The sequence below is a fragment of the Zonotrichia albicollis genome, chromosome 4 (genome assembly GCF_047830755.1).
Source record: "Zonotrichia albicollis isolate bZonAlb1 chromosome 4, bZonAlb1.hap1, whole genome shotgun sequence".
In the NCBI taxonomy this organism is placed as follows: Eukaryota; Metazoa; Chordata; class Aves; order Passeriformes; family Passerellidae; genus Zonotrichia; species Zonotrichia albicollis.
This window is the reverse complement of record NC_133822.1, coordinates 30502043-30518223: the sequence shown is the minus strand read 5'-3', so window position 1 is coordinate 30518223 and position 16181 is coordinate 30502043. Positions and strand designations below refer to the sequence as shown.

At 35.0% G+C, this 16181-nt stretch overlaps 1 protein-coding gene across 5 annotated transcripts in view; it reads left to right on the top strand.

Annotated features, from left to right (window-relative positions):
• SLC41A2 (solute carrier family 41 member 2) overlaps positions 1 to 16181 on the top strand; it is a 93165-nt gene that overhangs the window by 10909 nt on the left and 66075 nt on the right. For all 5 annotated transcript variants that reach the window (XR_003382005.2, XR_003382006.2, XM_026797816.2 and 2 more), the window contains exons 4-8: positions 3378 to 3449; positions 4622 to 4766; positions 6599 to 6745; positions 10861 to 11008; positions 11343 to 11422. Coding sequence is in view for 3 of the 5 variants with exons in the window: in XM_026797816.2 (XP_026653617.1) it covers positions 3378 to 3449; positions 4622 to 4766; positions 6599 to 6745; positions 10861 to 11008; positions 11343 to 11422 (592 nt within the window). In the remaining 2 variants the exon portion in view is untranslated. The remainder of the gene's footprint in view (positions 1 to 3377; positions 3450 to 4621; positions 4767 to 6598; positions 6746 to 10860; positions 11009 to 11342; positions 11423 to 16181) is intronic.

Here is a 16181-nt window from a genome sequence, read left to right as displayed (position 1 = left end):
GTCATTCAATCTTGTTTTCTGTTTGATTTTATTGTTCTTACTTTTCTGAGAATTCTTACTGTTTCTTAACAGTATTTTGTGTTTAAACCTTACTACCTTTATTGTCAGTCATGAATGCTTTTATCTATTACTTTACCTTTTGGTTTTTGTTGACCTGTTGCTAAATTGGTTTCTGATTGGTATAGTTTGTGGCCTGAGGATTAAAAATGCTTGTATTGCATAGTGAAAAATACACCAAGTCCAAGATCTACCACTGTCTTACTGAAGGCTTAAAATAAAGAAGGTCAGAATACACTTCACCATTTCGGCTTAGGTTAATGTGATCTTTGATTCTTTGTCTCAGTTGAGCTTATGACCTCTGCCAGATCACAAATCCAGAACTTCTCTGGCTTGATCAGTGACTGAATTCCCCATCCTCACCAGTACCATCACATTTGTGAGCATCACAACTCTCACAGGACGTTTGGAAAAGGGTCACACAGACCCTTTCTCTGCACTGTGACTCCTGACCTAGGTCCTTATTATCCACCAGCTGTTGCCAAGACAGGAGATGATCCCCCTCTCACACACAGATGAAGGGTACTGGAATTTCCACAACACAGGCTGCATGTCCAGTGGATAAACTAAGAGAACAATCCTGTACAAGATAAGAACAGTGTGCATCATTCATTATCAAGGGTATGCTAACAAGATTATATTTAAGTTTTTATGTTAAAAAAAGCCTAAAAAACCCAAACAAATAAATAAAACCCCAAACCCAAGCTGTGGAATGTTACAGGTGATGTCTTACTGCTAGACCGGCAATTTACATGCCAATTCTCTCAGAAAGAGGTCATTCTGACTTTTGTTTCTTCCCATTGATTTCATTGATCCCTACTCTCTTTAGCCACTCAACCTTTGGTCCTGTCACCCTCATCCTAGGAGAACAGGAGGAGAACATTAATTCAGAGTATATCTAAACAGTTGTTTGGAACCCACTTGTCTGATTAATCTTCCCCTCTCTGGCCTACGTTTGCCCTTTCTGGCACCCCAGCAGACACCTGTCTTTAAGTAAAAGCTAGATGGTGTCCCTGTGACCAGCTTTACCTTTTGAGGATGAAATTTCTGACATGAGTTCAGCATTGGAGTTAATTCATGTTCTGCTCACTCACTTAGCTTATTATTGCATCTGAATTTGCAGACATGTCTGTGCTCCTGGGGCTGTATACTAATTATATTTACTTCATTGTTAATTATATGGTCAGCCAAAAAGTAGTGTCTTCTTAGCAAGTATCTTATCCATAGTACATCAGTTTCAAGCATTGTCTTGTCTGGTCACTTTCCTTCATCTTGTTGCCCAAATTTCTCTTTTAGCTGCATCTTGCTGATTACTCACAATTTCCCATACACTTTAGAATCAGTTATTTCACTAAATCTGTCTTAAGACTGTGTTTTTCATCTGTCTCAGCACAGATGTACTTCCCTTTGGTGTTAGTTAGTGTAAACATTCCATACCCTGTCAATCTTACAGCCTACTGTTTTTAAAACATTATTTTTATCTCACCAGAAGTTACTTCATATGTAGAATAAAAATAGAAAAGAGCAAGAAGGTGCTTCTGGAGTTCTGTCTCTGTAAGCCCTTCTCCCTCTGCCCATTGCTGTGCTGGCATAACTATGGGAGGTGCACTTAGGTCAACTGCCCATTCAAGCCCAATATTTATGTTGGGTTTTGTGTCCTTCAGTTCTTCAGCTTTGTTCTGTTCTTTGGGTCATTGTCATTGTCTCAATTCACACTGCTGTCTCTTCTCTCTATTCTCTTTTAATTTTTAAAGAGTAACAATAACAAAAAAAACCCAAAGAAATGACACACCACCAACACCAAAACACCGCTTATTCATTCATTCCTGTAAATCTGTGCGGACTCTTGTTCAGACCGTGTGTTCTCATTGTTAAGCATTAGCAGTATGACTTTACAAACCTTTTGTTTAGATCCATGTATTTCATAGTATCACACTAAACTTGATCTCAGTTTGTAGAAATTTGCAGCTGTGAGGAGTGGTCCTGCTCTTTCTCCCTTCCAAACCCTGAGAGCAAGGTTACATGAGTGGATGTGATGGATCAGATAATTTTATAGGAGATGACCCCTTTTCACTCCCTGAATAAAAATGTTTTCCATCAAATGAGCAATTTTTTGGTGCCATGAACTCACTCATGGAACTGATTCAAGAAAAAAAATGTGAGTATGTAGGTGACAGTAGGAGAAAGAAGAGCTGTGGCATTTGGCAGGAGCTCACCTTTAGGATTAAGCATTTTGCAAGATTACTTTTTTTAACAGGGATTTTTGGGATACTTTTCCAAAACTTTTTTAAAGGAGAGAAGGAGTGAAACTCCACAGCCTGCCATTTTGTTCATTTAGCATATATATTTAAGAAGGATGCAATGGAGATTCTTATGAGCAGTTCCTGAAATAATGGCTCTACTATATAAACTTACTGGATGTATTTGCAGAGCTTTCACTGTAGTTTGAACATTATAAAGTATTTATAGTTTGATTGAGATAAAGTGCCTCATTATATTTCTAGTTTTAAATTAGCATTTCTTTTAATACTTTGTTCCTTTCAAGTCACTACTATCACAAAATGGAAAAGAAATTGAATTGAAATCTACTGAAAAGGAATTACCAAAAGATGAAAAATATATGAAGGTTTTTTTTATTTTTTGAGGAGTATGTTATCTTATCAATTAGTATTGTATAGGAAAAACCACTAAAATTTATGCTCAACATGTAAAAAATGTTCTGTTATCTCAAAAATGAAGTTATTTTAAACAGTCATGTATCAGATCTTGTCATCTAACTCAAAAAAAATCAAAATAAATACATTATATAAGGGGTGTATGTACTTTTAAATTGCTTGGAATAATTTATTTACTGTCTTTCAGCTACTACCTTAATACTGGACTTACATAATTTTTTAGCATCAGAAATCTCTAGCTGTACTGTATAAATGAAAAGTTAGAATGCTAAACAGTATTAGATTCTAGCATTTTTTATTTTCAGAATTTAAGCACCATAGGAACAAGCTTAGTGTAAAGGGATCTTCCAGCTACTGATCTAATCACTGGCGGTTCTTGGACATTCCAAGAATTTAAGATGGCTCTTATATCTTGCAGAGCAAGCTAATGGTAGATAAGTTACTATGTAAAACTCCATCAAATTTAGCTGCTTTTGGAAGGATAATGTAAGTATGATGTAAAATCAAAAGCATTGTTTGACTTTTTAAAGACATATCTTGTTTTTAATCAAAGTGTCTTATTTTATTAGCTGAATTATTCCTGGGTATTTTCAAATAATACCATTTTAACCCCAAATGTCTGAATTTCTCTTCTGATTTTGATAGGTAAATGTTGGAAAAATGGATTCTCCCATTGAGAAATGGAACCTAATAATTGGCAATTTGGCCTTGAAACAGGTAAATATAATGGGTTTATTGGATTAATTCTTGTGAGTGAAGTTATTGAAAAAGTTAAATCACAAACATTGTTAAGTATGGAGATGAACACTGTTAATGGGAGAGTAGCTCTACTACACTGACTCTTCTCTAAAACAATATGAGCTTATATTTATTAGAAAAAGAACTAAAGTATTGCTTGTGACTGTACCAAGGGTATTTCCTTTATAATTTTCCCTGAGAAAGAATCTGAGGGTGATTAGAGAAAAATTTCAGATTTGGTAAAGCCCTTGAAATTTGACCTTTCAAATGTTTCTAGTACCATATTTGCATTTGATTTGATGTTTAATGGAAGTGTGGGATAGAGCTTTTGGATAATAAACAGTATTTTAGATAGCTGGGTCATTTGAGGAAAGGAGTGCATGCTCTCCAAAGCAGCTGTTTCTTGAGAACTGATTCATAAGTTATAATGTAACATTCCTAAAACACGGGTGAAATATTTATGTTGTGACTTCTCTATTTTGAGTGGTTTGGAAGCTTCTTTAGGCATTGGCTTCTTGTAATTTCTGAGCTCCTCTTCCTGATTTTACTTCTTGTCACAGTGGTCACAAGGGTTTTCAGGGTGAAGAGAGAGACGAGAATGTTGACCTCATGTTCAGAAGGCTTAATTTATTATTTTATGATATATATTACATTATGACTATACTAAAAAGAAATAGAAGGAAAAGTTCTCAGAAAGCTAGCTAAGCTAAGAATAGAGAAGAATGAATAACAAAGGAGCTCTCTCTGACTCTGTCCCAGAGAGAGCTCGGTCCTTGATTGGCCACATCCAACATGGGCCAATCACAGGTGCACCTGTTGCATTCCACAGCAGCAGATAACCATTGTTTACATTCCCCTTCTGGGGCCTCAGCTTCCCAGAAGGTAAAATCCTAAAGAAAGGATTTTTGTGAAAAGATGTCTGTGACAACTTTTGCTATTCTGGAGTCTGTAAAATGCTGCTATAGCCCTTTCTGCTGGCCTAAGATTTTTCTTCTTCGTCATCCAAGTTTGTTATCCTCTCTACAAAATAGATGAGCATGCTCCTGTTATACCTGGCATGTTAATGTAGATAGGAGGAAAGGCTAGCAGAAAATGATTCTGTGGTCCTTCTAAGTGTGTCAATTATTTTATTAATTCACTTTCTTTTCCAGGTTCAGGCAACAGTGGTTGGTTTTCTGGCAGCAGTGGCAGCAGTAATATTGGGCTGGATTCCAGAGGGCAAATACCGCTTTGATCATTCAGTCCTTTTGTGTTCTAGCAGTGTAGCAACTGCCTTCATAGCTTCTCTTTTGCAAGGTAAAGGGGGTACATGTATTATTTTGTGGTATTTATTTTTCTGTGGATGCAGAATGTGTCTTATGTTGCTATTCCTTTAGAATTTCAATCCGGTAAGGTACAATACATCTGAAAAGCAGCTGAGGATATTGCAGTTTGCAATTTCCATATAGGTGGGCATGTTGCATTCCTCTCCTCTCATAGTCTTTGAAAAGCTTTTGATTTTCATGACCTGCTGAGCGTATCTAAACAAAAAAGCGTGGTCTTGAGAATTTACCTACTATGATGCACAACTTCTCCCCCGCCTTCTATATTCATTAATGTACAAAATATATTCTTACTACTAAGCAGGTAAAACTTGTTTATAATTACACTGAAGTGATCCTGGATGTTAGCTTAACTGAATTCAGAGTTCCAGGTTGCCCATGCTGCTTGTGTGTTAGTTTGTGCTCTGCTTTGTGGCTGAGGGAACAATTTGGCTCATTATTTGAAAGTTTGGACCAAGTTCAAGTCCAGCTCTACAAACAGTGCCAGTGTCTGTCTGGAGCAATATGGCATGATGAATTTAATTCTCTTCGTAATTGTCAGGAAACATTTAACTATAAAACATTGTACTTAATGGACAGGAAGGGGACGAGGAAAGTAGCTCTACTTGTGACATGTTCTTAATGAAAATACACGGTCAGTAGTCTTAAGAATAGTAAGTCAAGTGAAATTCCTTGTTTTACTGCTTTGCTATCCTTACTTATGTGAAAATTACAAAACAGTTAAAGTTTTGCATGGAATTAAGAGCACACATGTTTTTTAGAGACTAGAAAGCCACTGAGTTTGATCATGTGCAAAATTAAGGGCAGTGAGAAAACTGTGGAACATGAGTGCATGTTTTACACTTCTCATGTATGATTTGGACATGAAGAGAAACTTTGTTTTTTGTCCTGGTGATGTGTCAGTATAGGAAACTACTTTCTAAGCTTTATTCTCCTACATGTGAAATAGGTGCTTTTGCAATATATTTTTACCCTACAGTATCATGCCAGTTCATTCTTTAGAGAATTTCCTGGTGTCTGTAATTCCTTAGGCTACAATTCCTTATAAATCCTTAAACTCCTTAAACTCTTTAGTTTCTCTGAAAGTGAACTCCTAATGTCGCATACCATTTATAATATAACTTAAAGAATAGCATATACTGTTGAATTTCTTATACGTAATATCTGATGAGAGGGAAGTTACTCAGGTTGTGCCAAAGACTGTAACAGTGTGAATTTTTTTTTTGTAGCCACTTACATTTTGCAAGGAGATTACTCTTCAAAAGTTAGTGTTGATGTTTATAGAAAAAATACAAATTAGCACCTCTAATTTTTTCAAGTGTGTAGCAAGTAATATTTTTTATATGTTGTCTTGGTTTAATTTATTATGTAGCTTCTTGGTTGTTACTTGAAGTTACTGAAAGGTTGTTCTTGAAGTTACTGAAAGGTAATTTCACCTGACTGAAGTTGGATTGGAAAAGGATACACTCCATTTTTTTTTTTCAGGAAAGAGCTGCCTGACAATAGTGCAATAATTCTAGTAAAGCAAAGCAGCTTATTATTCTAATAAGCAAAGTAGTTCATTGTACAGATTGTTGTTGGGGTTTTATGTGTGCTTACTGTATTTTTTAAAAATGTATATGTTCATTTTTTTAAATGGCTAAAACTTAAAAACACAGTCGTCAATCAGGAAGGAAGACCAATAATCCTGGGAAAAAAAGCACTGACTTCTTATTCATTAAGTTTGAAATTGTCATAGTCTTGGAATTTTTCGGGGAATTGCAACAGTGGATGCAGTTACTGTATTGTCTTCTTTGTTGAATTTAGGAGTAATAATGGTTGGAGTTATTGTAGGATCTAAGAAGACTGGTATTAATCCTGACAACGTTGCCACTCCTATTGCAGCAAGTTTTGGCGATCTCATCACCCTTGCCATATTAGCATGGATAAGTCAGGGTCTGTACACTTGCCTTGGTAAGTGTGCTTTTAAATGTGTATGATTCCCTAGGAACCTTTTTTGGGTTAGGAGGGTGGGGAGAAAGCTGGGAGGGAGAACTTCAGCAAACCTTTTAGTCTGACTTACTTTTTTGTCAACATTTATACCATTAAATGCTAAATCTTAGAGTACCATGATTTTTTTCCCCTTTATTTTAATAAATCATAGAAGTCACTAACCTGAACTTCGGCACAATCTAGAAATATTTGAAAGACTTTGACAATATCACAGGCAACCTACGTGTGAAATACAAACCATAATAATGAAGAAACAAATAATGTGAAAATATTTTCTCACAGTGGGAAAAGAATGTTAAGAGCCTTATTAAAAATGAAATCATTTCTGCAACTAACTCATTCCATAGAAACAATTAGAAGTTTATTGTGTTTTAAAAGACATAATTGTAGGCAATTACACTATAATATACCACAGATAAAATATTGTGTTGTCCATAATTTACCAGAGATGCTGATATCATCACATATAGTCTTTACAGCTCATTGTCCAAAATTTTTCATATTTACAACAATTTTCTGTATTACAACATCAGCCAGAAAAAATATCTAATAAGACTCAAGCTGCCATAGTGTGACTTGCAGGGTTTTTTTCAGTGTTTGGTTTTTCATGTTTACAAAGCGTTGTCGTGATGTCAACTTTAATGTATCAGCGTGCAAAAGAAGTATTTTTCAATATTTTCTGTATTTTTGTTAAAATTTAAATAGTATTTTTTGTTTCATAACTATATTTAAATCCTTCCTATTACATTCTAATAACTGTATTTCTCAAATACTTCTTTTAAATGCGTCTTTTAAGGAAGTTTGTAAATTCACAGTGAAAATTGATGAAGATATTTTTTAGCATTTCTTCTTTCTTTTCTTCTGATGAGAGAAAGTCCAATAACGTTCTATTCCTGTTAATCCATCAAGCTAAACAAAAAGCACTCAGCCCCCCCAAAAGAGATGGATAAAGAAACTTGGACTTCTTTCTCCCTTTGACACATTTGTAGAAATTTACCTTTCTAGATACAGATATCCTAATGTATCTCGGAGGAATAAAAAAGAAGTGGGTACAGTTTGAACTGATCCTTTGCTGCTTTAATAGCTGTTGTTGCCACTCACATTTTGCTCTCCCACTGCAGCTGGAAAGCAGATCCTACATGTGTAGGGGTAAGAATCAATATGCTTCCAAGAGTTACTCCCGATTTTCTATCTATAATGTCTTCTGGAAATACTTCTCTTTTGGTGAAGTATGTAATTATCTAGTTGCTCATTCTGCTCTTTGTATTTTTTTTTCAATGTCTTTGTATTCTTTGGTTTTGGAAACAAGAAAGTCTTTCTAAAGAAAGGACATGCCATGGAAGACCTTGGAAACAGGTGGTCTCCAAGATACATGTGTTTGAACTATGAAACAGTAACAAGGAATAAAAGTATGGAGCACCCTCTGCTCGGGGGAAGTATATCAAGTTGTGAATGGCAGACAAGAGACATTCAGAGAATGATTAGGCAGCAGGTTAAAAAAGTTAAAGAAATTTTTTTACACAATACATGGATGGGATGTGAAACTCTAATGTTGTGATCTATTAAGAGGTCTAGAGTGATTTTAGAAAACTTTGGATAAACCATCAGAAAGAAATCCTTTGAGAAGCATTGACGAGACAGATGTAGAGACTTGAGAGATGGAATCCCTGATGCAAACCACAGCAAAAGCTGGCAGAGAATGCTGAAAGAACCATCACTCTAAACCTGTCATTTTTATTTTCTTCTCCCCATAATTGAACTGTTGACCATAGTCTGACAAAGGATACTAGACTAGGTGAGAACTTTGCCTCATCCAGCACAGATATTCTTATGTTCTTGCTATGTTTCCCTGCTTTCTCAATGCTCAAATAAGAAGCACAATGGGAATGTTGATAAGAAATCTTCAGTTTATAGGGTAGTAATGAAACTGGTGGGATTCACTTCTGGACTGTGTTCAGAATTAACCATTTTCCCCTGTGATTTATTAGCCTAACTGATGAAATGGTCAGAAACAAAAATAACTTTCTGGCTGCTCTCTGCAAGGGATGAGTTGTTTTCAGACAAAAAAGACTGTAAGGATGGAAATTATTTGTGTACAAGTTTTATGTTTGTCTGTAACAGAGGTGTACAGCCTTTGGGTTGTTACAATACTTTATGGCATACCCTGAATAGACAGGGGAAAGCATTTTTACCCAGGCCAGGGCCAGATGGAACACCCTGTTTGGCCACTATCATATATATAATTTTTTAAAGGTTCATCTAAGTGCTTCAAAAATAGTGACAAAGTTATCAAACATGGGGATTCAAATAGTGAAAAGTTAACAGTTCTTAACAGCTCCTGGAAAAGAGCTGTGAATCCTTGTCAAATAGCTGGGGAAAAGCACTAGAGGGCTCCCCAGGACTGTCGCTGGAACCTGGCACATCCCCTCCAACAGAGCGCAAGAAGTGCTCTGGAATAGGAACACTCAGTAAATTAAATGTGGAGGTTTGTGTTGCCTGTTATTTGTTAGTAATGATTTGGAAACTTCTTTAAAGCTTTCCATTTTTCTCACAGAATATGCATTTAGCTCTCATATATATTTGATCCAGGCTGAGAAGAAAAAGTGTGTGATTCACATTATTGTTTTCAGGTTCTTAGCAGTTGTTTTGAAGCAGTACATTTCCAGTTTACCTCTAATTTCTAATAGAGGCTGCATTATTTGAGCAAGATGTCTTTTCCCATGTAGGCTGCCTGCTATAAATCTAAGAAAAATTGAGTAAAATGAGCTTTAAAAAAGAATTAATTTATTTTCTCTTCCCATTCTTCTGCTATTGTAAAATACATTTGGTTCTTCTGTGAATTAAATATGAAGAGGAAGATGTCTATCCTTTTCTTTAAAGATGCATCTCAGGGTTAATATTTTTATATTTTTGTAGTAAGATGTTCTACTAGTAGAGTCTGCCATAGATTTAAGAAAAAAAGTCCCTCACTGTTCCCAGGAGTTAGACTGGAGCTGAGTATTCTCATGGTCCACCTCTTAGGTCACAAAAAGAGGTGAAAGGATGAAAAAAAGGCCCCACAAAGGAAGAGGGAGATAATACACTGTAGAATAATTAGATAAGGACAGGAAAAAATTACTTCTCTCTTGATCTTTGTCTTGTTCTCACTCTAAAAGCTTTCTACTTTTAGTTAGCCCAGGGAAACATAACTTACTATGTCATGTAAGTTACCTTACAGCCTCTGGCGCTGCTGCAGAGGTTGTTACTTGATGCAGAAGGGTAGTAACTTCTAAAAATTCTACAGCAATTCTTTCAGGAGATCTACTATGGTAATATCAAAATAGTAATTGCTTGGATTTGCAACCATTGTAATAAGCCATAACACATGGGTGAGGATATTTTTTATATACCAACTACTCCTCTTTGGTAGTGTTTGTGTGATCTATATTAATTATTTCAACCTGTTAATTCAAAATATATTTTGCTATAAGACTTGTCTAAATTTTGAAGGTTCTATCAAAATGTGTTTTAGCATTAGGTACATGACCACACTTCTCATAAAACAAATATTTAAAAATGGAATATTTGCACAGTTTATACATATATATTTGCCATTAGGATAAATTTTCCATTATTTACCTCACTGTTGAATTAGGAAGTTTTGAATCGCTGTAGTAGCTTCTGTGAAGATGGGATTATAAAACCAATTAATGAGAAAAAAGTAGTGTTCTTTCTGTGGAAGCAACTGTTTACTTTACAGTCTCAGCTTTATGAGGGTACTCACCAGTGTTTGCAGTTGTATTCCTATGAAATAGGATGGAATTGTCATGGGTAGGGGCAGGCAGCAGAATTGCCTGTTAGTTCTCAGACTCAGACTGGCTATGAAAGAACTGAGCTACTGATATAAATGTCTCAATTTTGCACATCGTGCTTGAATCTTTTTAGAAATGCTATTTCTGGAAGGATTACCATTTTACCTGCTTTGGGAAGAAGGAAGTGTACATATGCTAAGAATTTGGATATAAACAAAATGCATAAAACATGTAGGAATATTTGGAGAATAAAAGAAGGTTTTTTTTTCTTTATTATTATTTTAGAGACATATTACTATGTATCTCCTTTGGTTGGTGCCTTTTTTTTGGCTCTGACTCCAATGGGGATTGTCATAGCTGCCAAACACCCAGCTACCAGAACTGTCCTCCGCTCAGGATGGGAGCCTGTTATAACTGCCATGATTATTAGCAGGTAGGTCTCTTTGTCTTGCTGTATGGAAGCATCTTGATTGTCCTCCTGTATCTCTGTGTATCTTACTTGATTGTACTTGGGAGACACAATTAAGACCCTCTAGAATTTAGATTTTGGAATTTTGCCTCTGATCTAAGGGATTATTTAATCCAATGAAAGTTAGGAATCTTAAAAGTAGAGGAATTGGCTAATGCTCTGTGGTCTTTGTTATACAAGAGCCAGTTTTAATAAGTGAATAGCTATTGTGATGTTAGTCTGTAGCTCAGAATGAGGTAATGATCTTATATTTAATGATCTTGCTTGCCTTATTTTAAATGTTGTACTTTTCTTTCAGTATTGGTGGCCTTATTCTGGACACGACAGTATCTGATCCTAACTTGGTTGGAATTGTTGTTTATACCCCGGTAATTAATGGTAAGACTGACAGGATTAATTGCTACTATGTATCAATTGATATACCTTGTTTTGAGACTTGTCTATTACAGTAAATTTCTCTTGTGCTAATTAATGTCTGGAATATTAATTTCAAGTTTTGAATATGATGTCAACAGCTGTTTATTTGAACACCTGAGAAGTGCTTCCTGTTTTCACCACAACCACCGAAACATAACAGAGAATGTGAGAAGTAGAAACCTCAAGTATGCATTAAGAAACTGAAAGTGTAAATATTGAAAGAGGATATTCAAATATTAAATTATAAAATATTATATTGAAGCAGTTATGTCTTGAAAAATGTAGATTTTTTTTTTCAAAGGGTTTTTTTCCCTGAACATCCAAGACAAATTTTCAAACAATAATTTACTATGCACCTGTAATGTATGTAGATGTAAGAACTAAGAAGCATACTTACAGGCAAGTAAATACATTTCTCAAGATAAATGTGTGCTGTTTCTGGTGATTGGTATGCACTTTTGAGATGAGTAAAGAATGAATTTGTGGAAATTCCATTGTTAGGTGTTCTACCTCCTAAGGATAAGAACAAGCCAAATTTCAGAAGAATAGTTTATATCTTGTTAGGCTGGTGCAGTTTGAAAATTTCTTTCCTAGTACAGTACCACAAAGTTGATACCTATTTAGTTTGCAACAACTATAATCACCAGCTCTGTTTCTACTGTGTTGCTGTCTAGCTGTTCTTTCTCCTTTTTGTGTTTTTCCATTTGATTTCTTACACTAATTTGCACTTTTATGTATTGTTATTAAAACCATTTCTCTAGTTACCAAGATGATTCTGTTTTAACTTAAGTTTGCCCTTGCAAATTTCATACGAGTATGTTCTATTCTATTTCCTAAGCTATAAATGAAATTAATTATGGCCACTTCTTTTCCACCTTGATAATAAGATGTTAATATGGTCGCTGGATTTTAGTTTTGAACCACATTGCCTTGATATAATTAATTTTACAGACACTGTTAATGGAAATGTAACACTGGACAGTACCTAAACATTTTATAAGCTTTACTGTGGTTGAGAGTTAGTAGATCTATTGCTACAAACATTAAACAAGATGTTCAGTTAGAGGCTTTGACAGAAGCATGTTATTGGTAAATTCATGTTAGCCCTTGTTTTACAGCTTTCATGTCTTCTGGATGCTTATATATTGTCTTTTTAATAATTCGCTCTAATTCTTATGCAGGAATATAAATTTCACTGATAAACAAATTCTCTGCATCATCCTTTTTGACCCATTTTAAAGATATATTTTCTGTTTTCTCCATCACAGCCCTCAGGTATTCTCTAACCTCCAAAATAATTGTTTTGCAAAAATGATGACTAATACTTTATGGATTGTTCATTTAGCTCTCTAGATGCAGTAAATCTAACATAACTCCCAGGCTCTAGTATTTATTTACTTGTGATCAGGTATCACCATTTTTATGAAGGCAATAGACAAAAGAAACAGACTATTTAAGTCTTCAGCAGAGCATGTGGCTCTGCCCATGCTTGCTCTTCTTTCTCACTGAGGCCCTCTATTTCCTTTCTTCTTACTTTTAATGTGAAACACTTCCATGTTGCAACTTGAGTTCCTTACTAACTGTAAATGAAATTTTACACTTCAGCCATTAGGTTTCCCTATCTGTCCCTTGCCTTTCTATTAATTCAAAATTGTAAATACTTGCGTCTAACTTTTGTGTGTTTCATTTTGATTTCCAGATACCTAAAAGGCAAGGCAGATGTGTTGATCTCCAGCTTTTTTTCTGCTTTACACCTGTAACTTTTCTTATAGTAGTCCTTTTTTGGTTAACCCCCTGGATTTGCTTCCTAAGAGAAGAGGATTGTTCTTTTTTCTTTTTAGGCAGGTGTACCCAAACCAGTATTAAGGCGCAATGCCCCTACATGCTTTTGAACTGTCTTTATGGGAAAAGAACTAGCCAAAACCTAGAGCCCTGGAGGTTTAGCTGACAGGTCAAAACGTCCTTGAAGAGTTAGGCAGGTGTAAGAGAGGGGAAGCTGAGGCTGCTTCAGCAGACAAGGAGGGAAAGAGACTTTCCAGGAGGCTGGCATTGCAAGAGGCACACTTGACTCAGAATTCTAAAGGTAGAGGCATTTCTATTGGAAAATACAGAGAATATATGTACTTTGTAGAGGATGCAGGGGTTTATGGTACACCTCCTGGAAAAGGAAACTATAGGTAGGTAATTTTTTGGGTTGCTGTTAGATTAGCCTCTCCTGGGTTAACCTCTCCTGATATTGCTGGTCAGTACAGTGTAGTAAACTGGGGGTAAGGCAGTTCTTCAGTTAAAAAAGTACATCTGTTGACATTCATTTACTGACATGAAAGGTGTGTTAGGTCACTTAACAGATGGCTTTTAAAATATTAGTGTTGCAGAAAGTTTTCTCTATCTTTCTTGGCCTTGGAATTCTCATTGTAAGCCTAAGTGCTGAAAGAAATTGAGGGTTTCCCTCTTCTATTTTCTTTTACCTTAAAGTTTATTGCTCCTATGGGACAGAAAACCTGGGGGAAAAAAGCATCAGGGAAAACTGAAAGAAATATTCTTTTCTATTGGGAATTTGTCCAGCCAAAATTTGAGGACATTGTAAATTTGTCCAGAATTTCAAGCTGTCATTGTTTTTTCAGGGCCATTTGCTGTATCTTGAACACCTGAACAATATTGACTGCAAAACGCTCAGGTGTTAGATAGGTTTCCTGTGCACCATTAAGTAGGTTTCATTCAAGTCCTGCCTAGATAGTTTGCTTATTCTTAGATGTGAGACAAGTGACTTTAATCATGTCTTACACTGTGGAGCCATAAATATTTTAGAATATTGAAGATATTCAATATTCTAAAGATACTCTGGTCTGAAACTTGAGCAACCTCAAAGTTTCCCACTCCTATTAACAATACCTACAAGTATTTGCCCAAAACATTAAAATATTTTTTAAGCAAAAAGGCATTTATAGTCAGCTTTACAGCCAGTGGCCAAACATATTTCACATCTGTTTTTTCTATTTTTCTCACTGTTAGACACATGTTTAATTCTATGGTTGGCTGGGTTAAATTGCATCTCTGCTTTTTGAAAATAAACAAATGATTTTGTTGTTTCAGGCAACTTGCAGACTATTTGAGATTTAGATGTCTCTTTTATGTACTGAAATTCTGAATAAAATAACTAAGCCCAACTGTCGCTATGCTTCATTCTAGAGTTGATTTTGAGTTGTGTTTTTTCATGAATTAAAATTTGCAAATCCTCTTATGGCATCACAGCATGTTGAATTTGGCTCAGGATTTGCAATTTGCAAGTAACTGAGTTCCTTTCGTGCAGAAAAAAAAAGATAATATTACATGCTTCTGAATATGCAACAGAAATGAGCTAAGGTGCAGTTACCGGATAAAGCCACTTTCCTCTCCATTTTTATGTGTTTATACAAAATATTTTGAGATATCTTCTAAGTATTTGCATTTCAGAAGTTACTGGGTAATAACCAACATGTCAGTAGACTCTACCCCATTTTTATGCACCTTAAAGAATGACAATTCTGCAAATTAATTCTTAAAACACCTGAAATTTGGAAATGCTTCATATCAAAAAACTTTCCTTTGCAGGTGTTTTAAAGCAGTACTCTTTAAAGGTAACACAAACCTGTTCTAATATTTTTTACTCTTTGGCTGGTCATACCTTAAAATTATTTGCTGTCTGGTGGGAATACATAGCTATTGAGGAATATGAGAAACACATATAGGAAAATTTAATACAAGACTTAGTGAATGCCAGTTGTCTGGGAGATGAAAATTAAGCTTATAAAAAACATTCCCCAAAACATCCCTTTTTTATCTGTTAGTAGGGTAAATTGAATGACAGACTTTTAGGTTTTTCAGAGAGCTTTTACTGTAAATTGTTTTGGAGAATATGGAAAAAAAAACCCAAGAAACCATTCTTCCTCCTCAAAAAACCCCAGCTTTTAATAACTATTTATTTATATTTCTTTAATTATAATTGTACTTTGATTTTTCCCACAACTGAGTGATGTTTTGATTATAATATAACCATTGTCTCAGAGAGCTGAGCATCTGAAATTTGCCTCTGTAAATCACAAGGGAAAACATTAGTGTACCTGGATGAGAGTAGAGCAATTTGGCTGGGTAGAAATTAATTTTTCTGCATCCTGAGTTGGAAAGAATGTGTTAGTCTCAGAAGTCACCGCTACTGTATGAGAACTGTATAATTCAGTCTTTATTTTGGTGTTAATAAGGAGGAGGGTTTTGATTTTTATTATTTTCTTCTGATGCATTATTGGGTAATAGATTTACTATCTTTTAGTTGCCAATTTGTACATGTAAATTTGCATATACTTTCACTGTGTGATCTTTCTTTTAAGTCTTACTTGTAATTGTAAATTTTTTAGAAGATTTCAGTAATCATGGTGTTGTTTTCACAACGCAGTTATAACCAGAGCATTTTCATTTCTTGACATTTTTTATTAGTCATATGAAAGGAATTATTTATGAGTCAAATCAAACTTGGAATGTAATAGTTGCATATATAATAAAGCTTTCTCCTAAAAAAAGTCCATCTAGGTAAAGCTAATATTTTCCATCTGCTTTCCCCCAAACATTTGAAAGTACTAAAACACATGCTTCAAAATAAAATGGAAGATAAATGAAGAAAAGCCCATATGAAGAGGTAGCTAGTTGGGTTTCTAATCTAAGTATTTCACTTGCAATAATCTAAGTA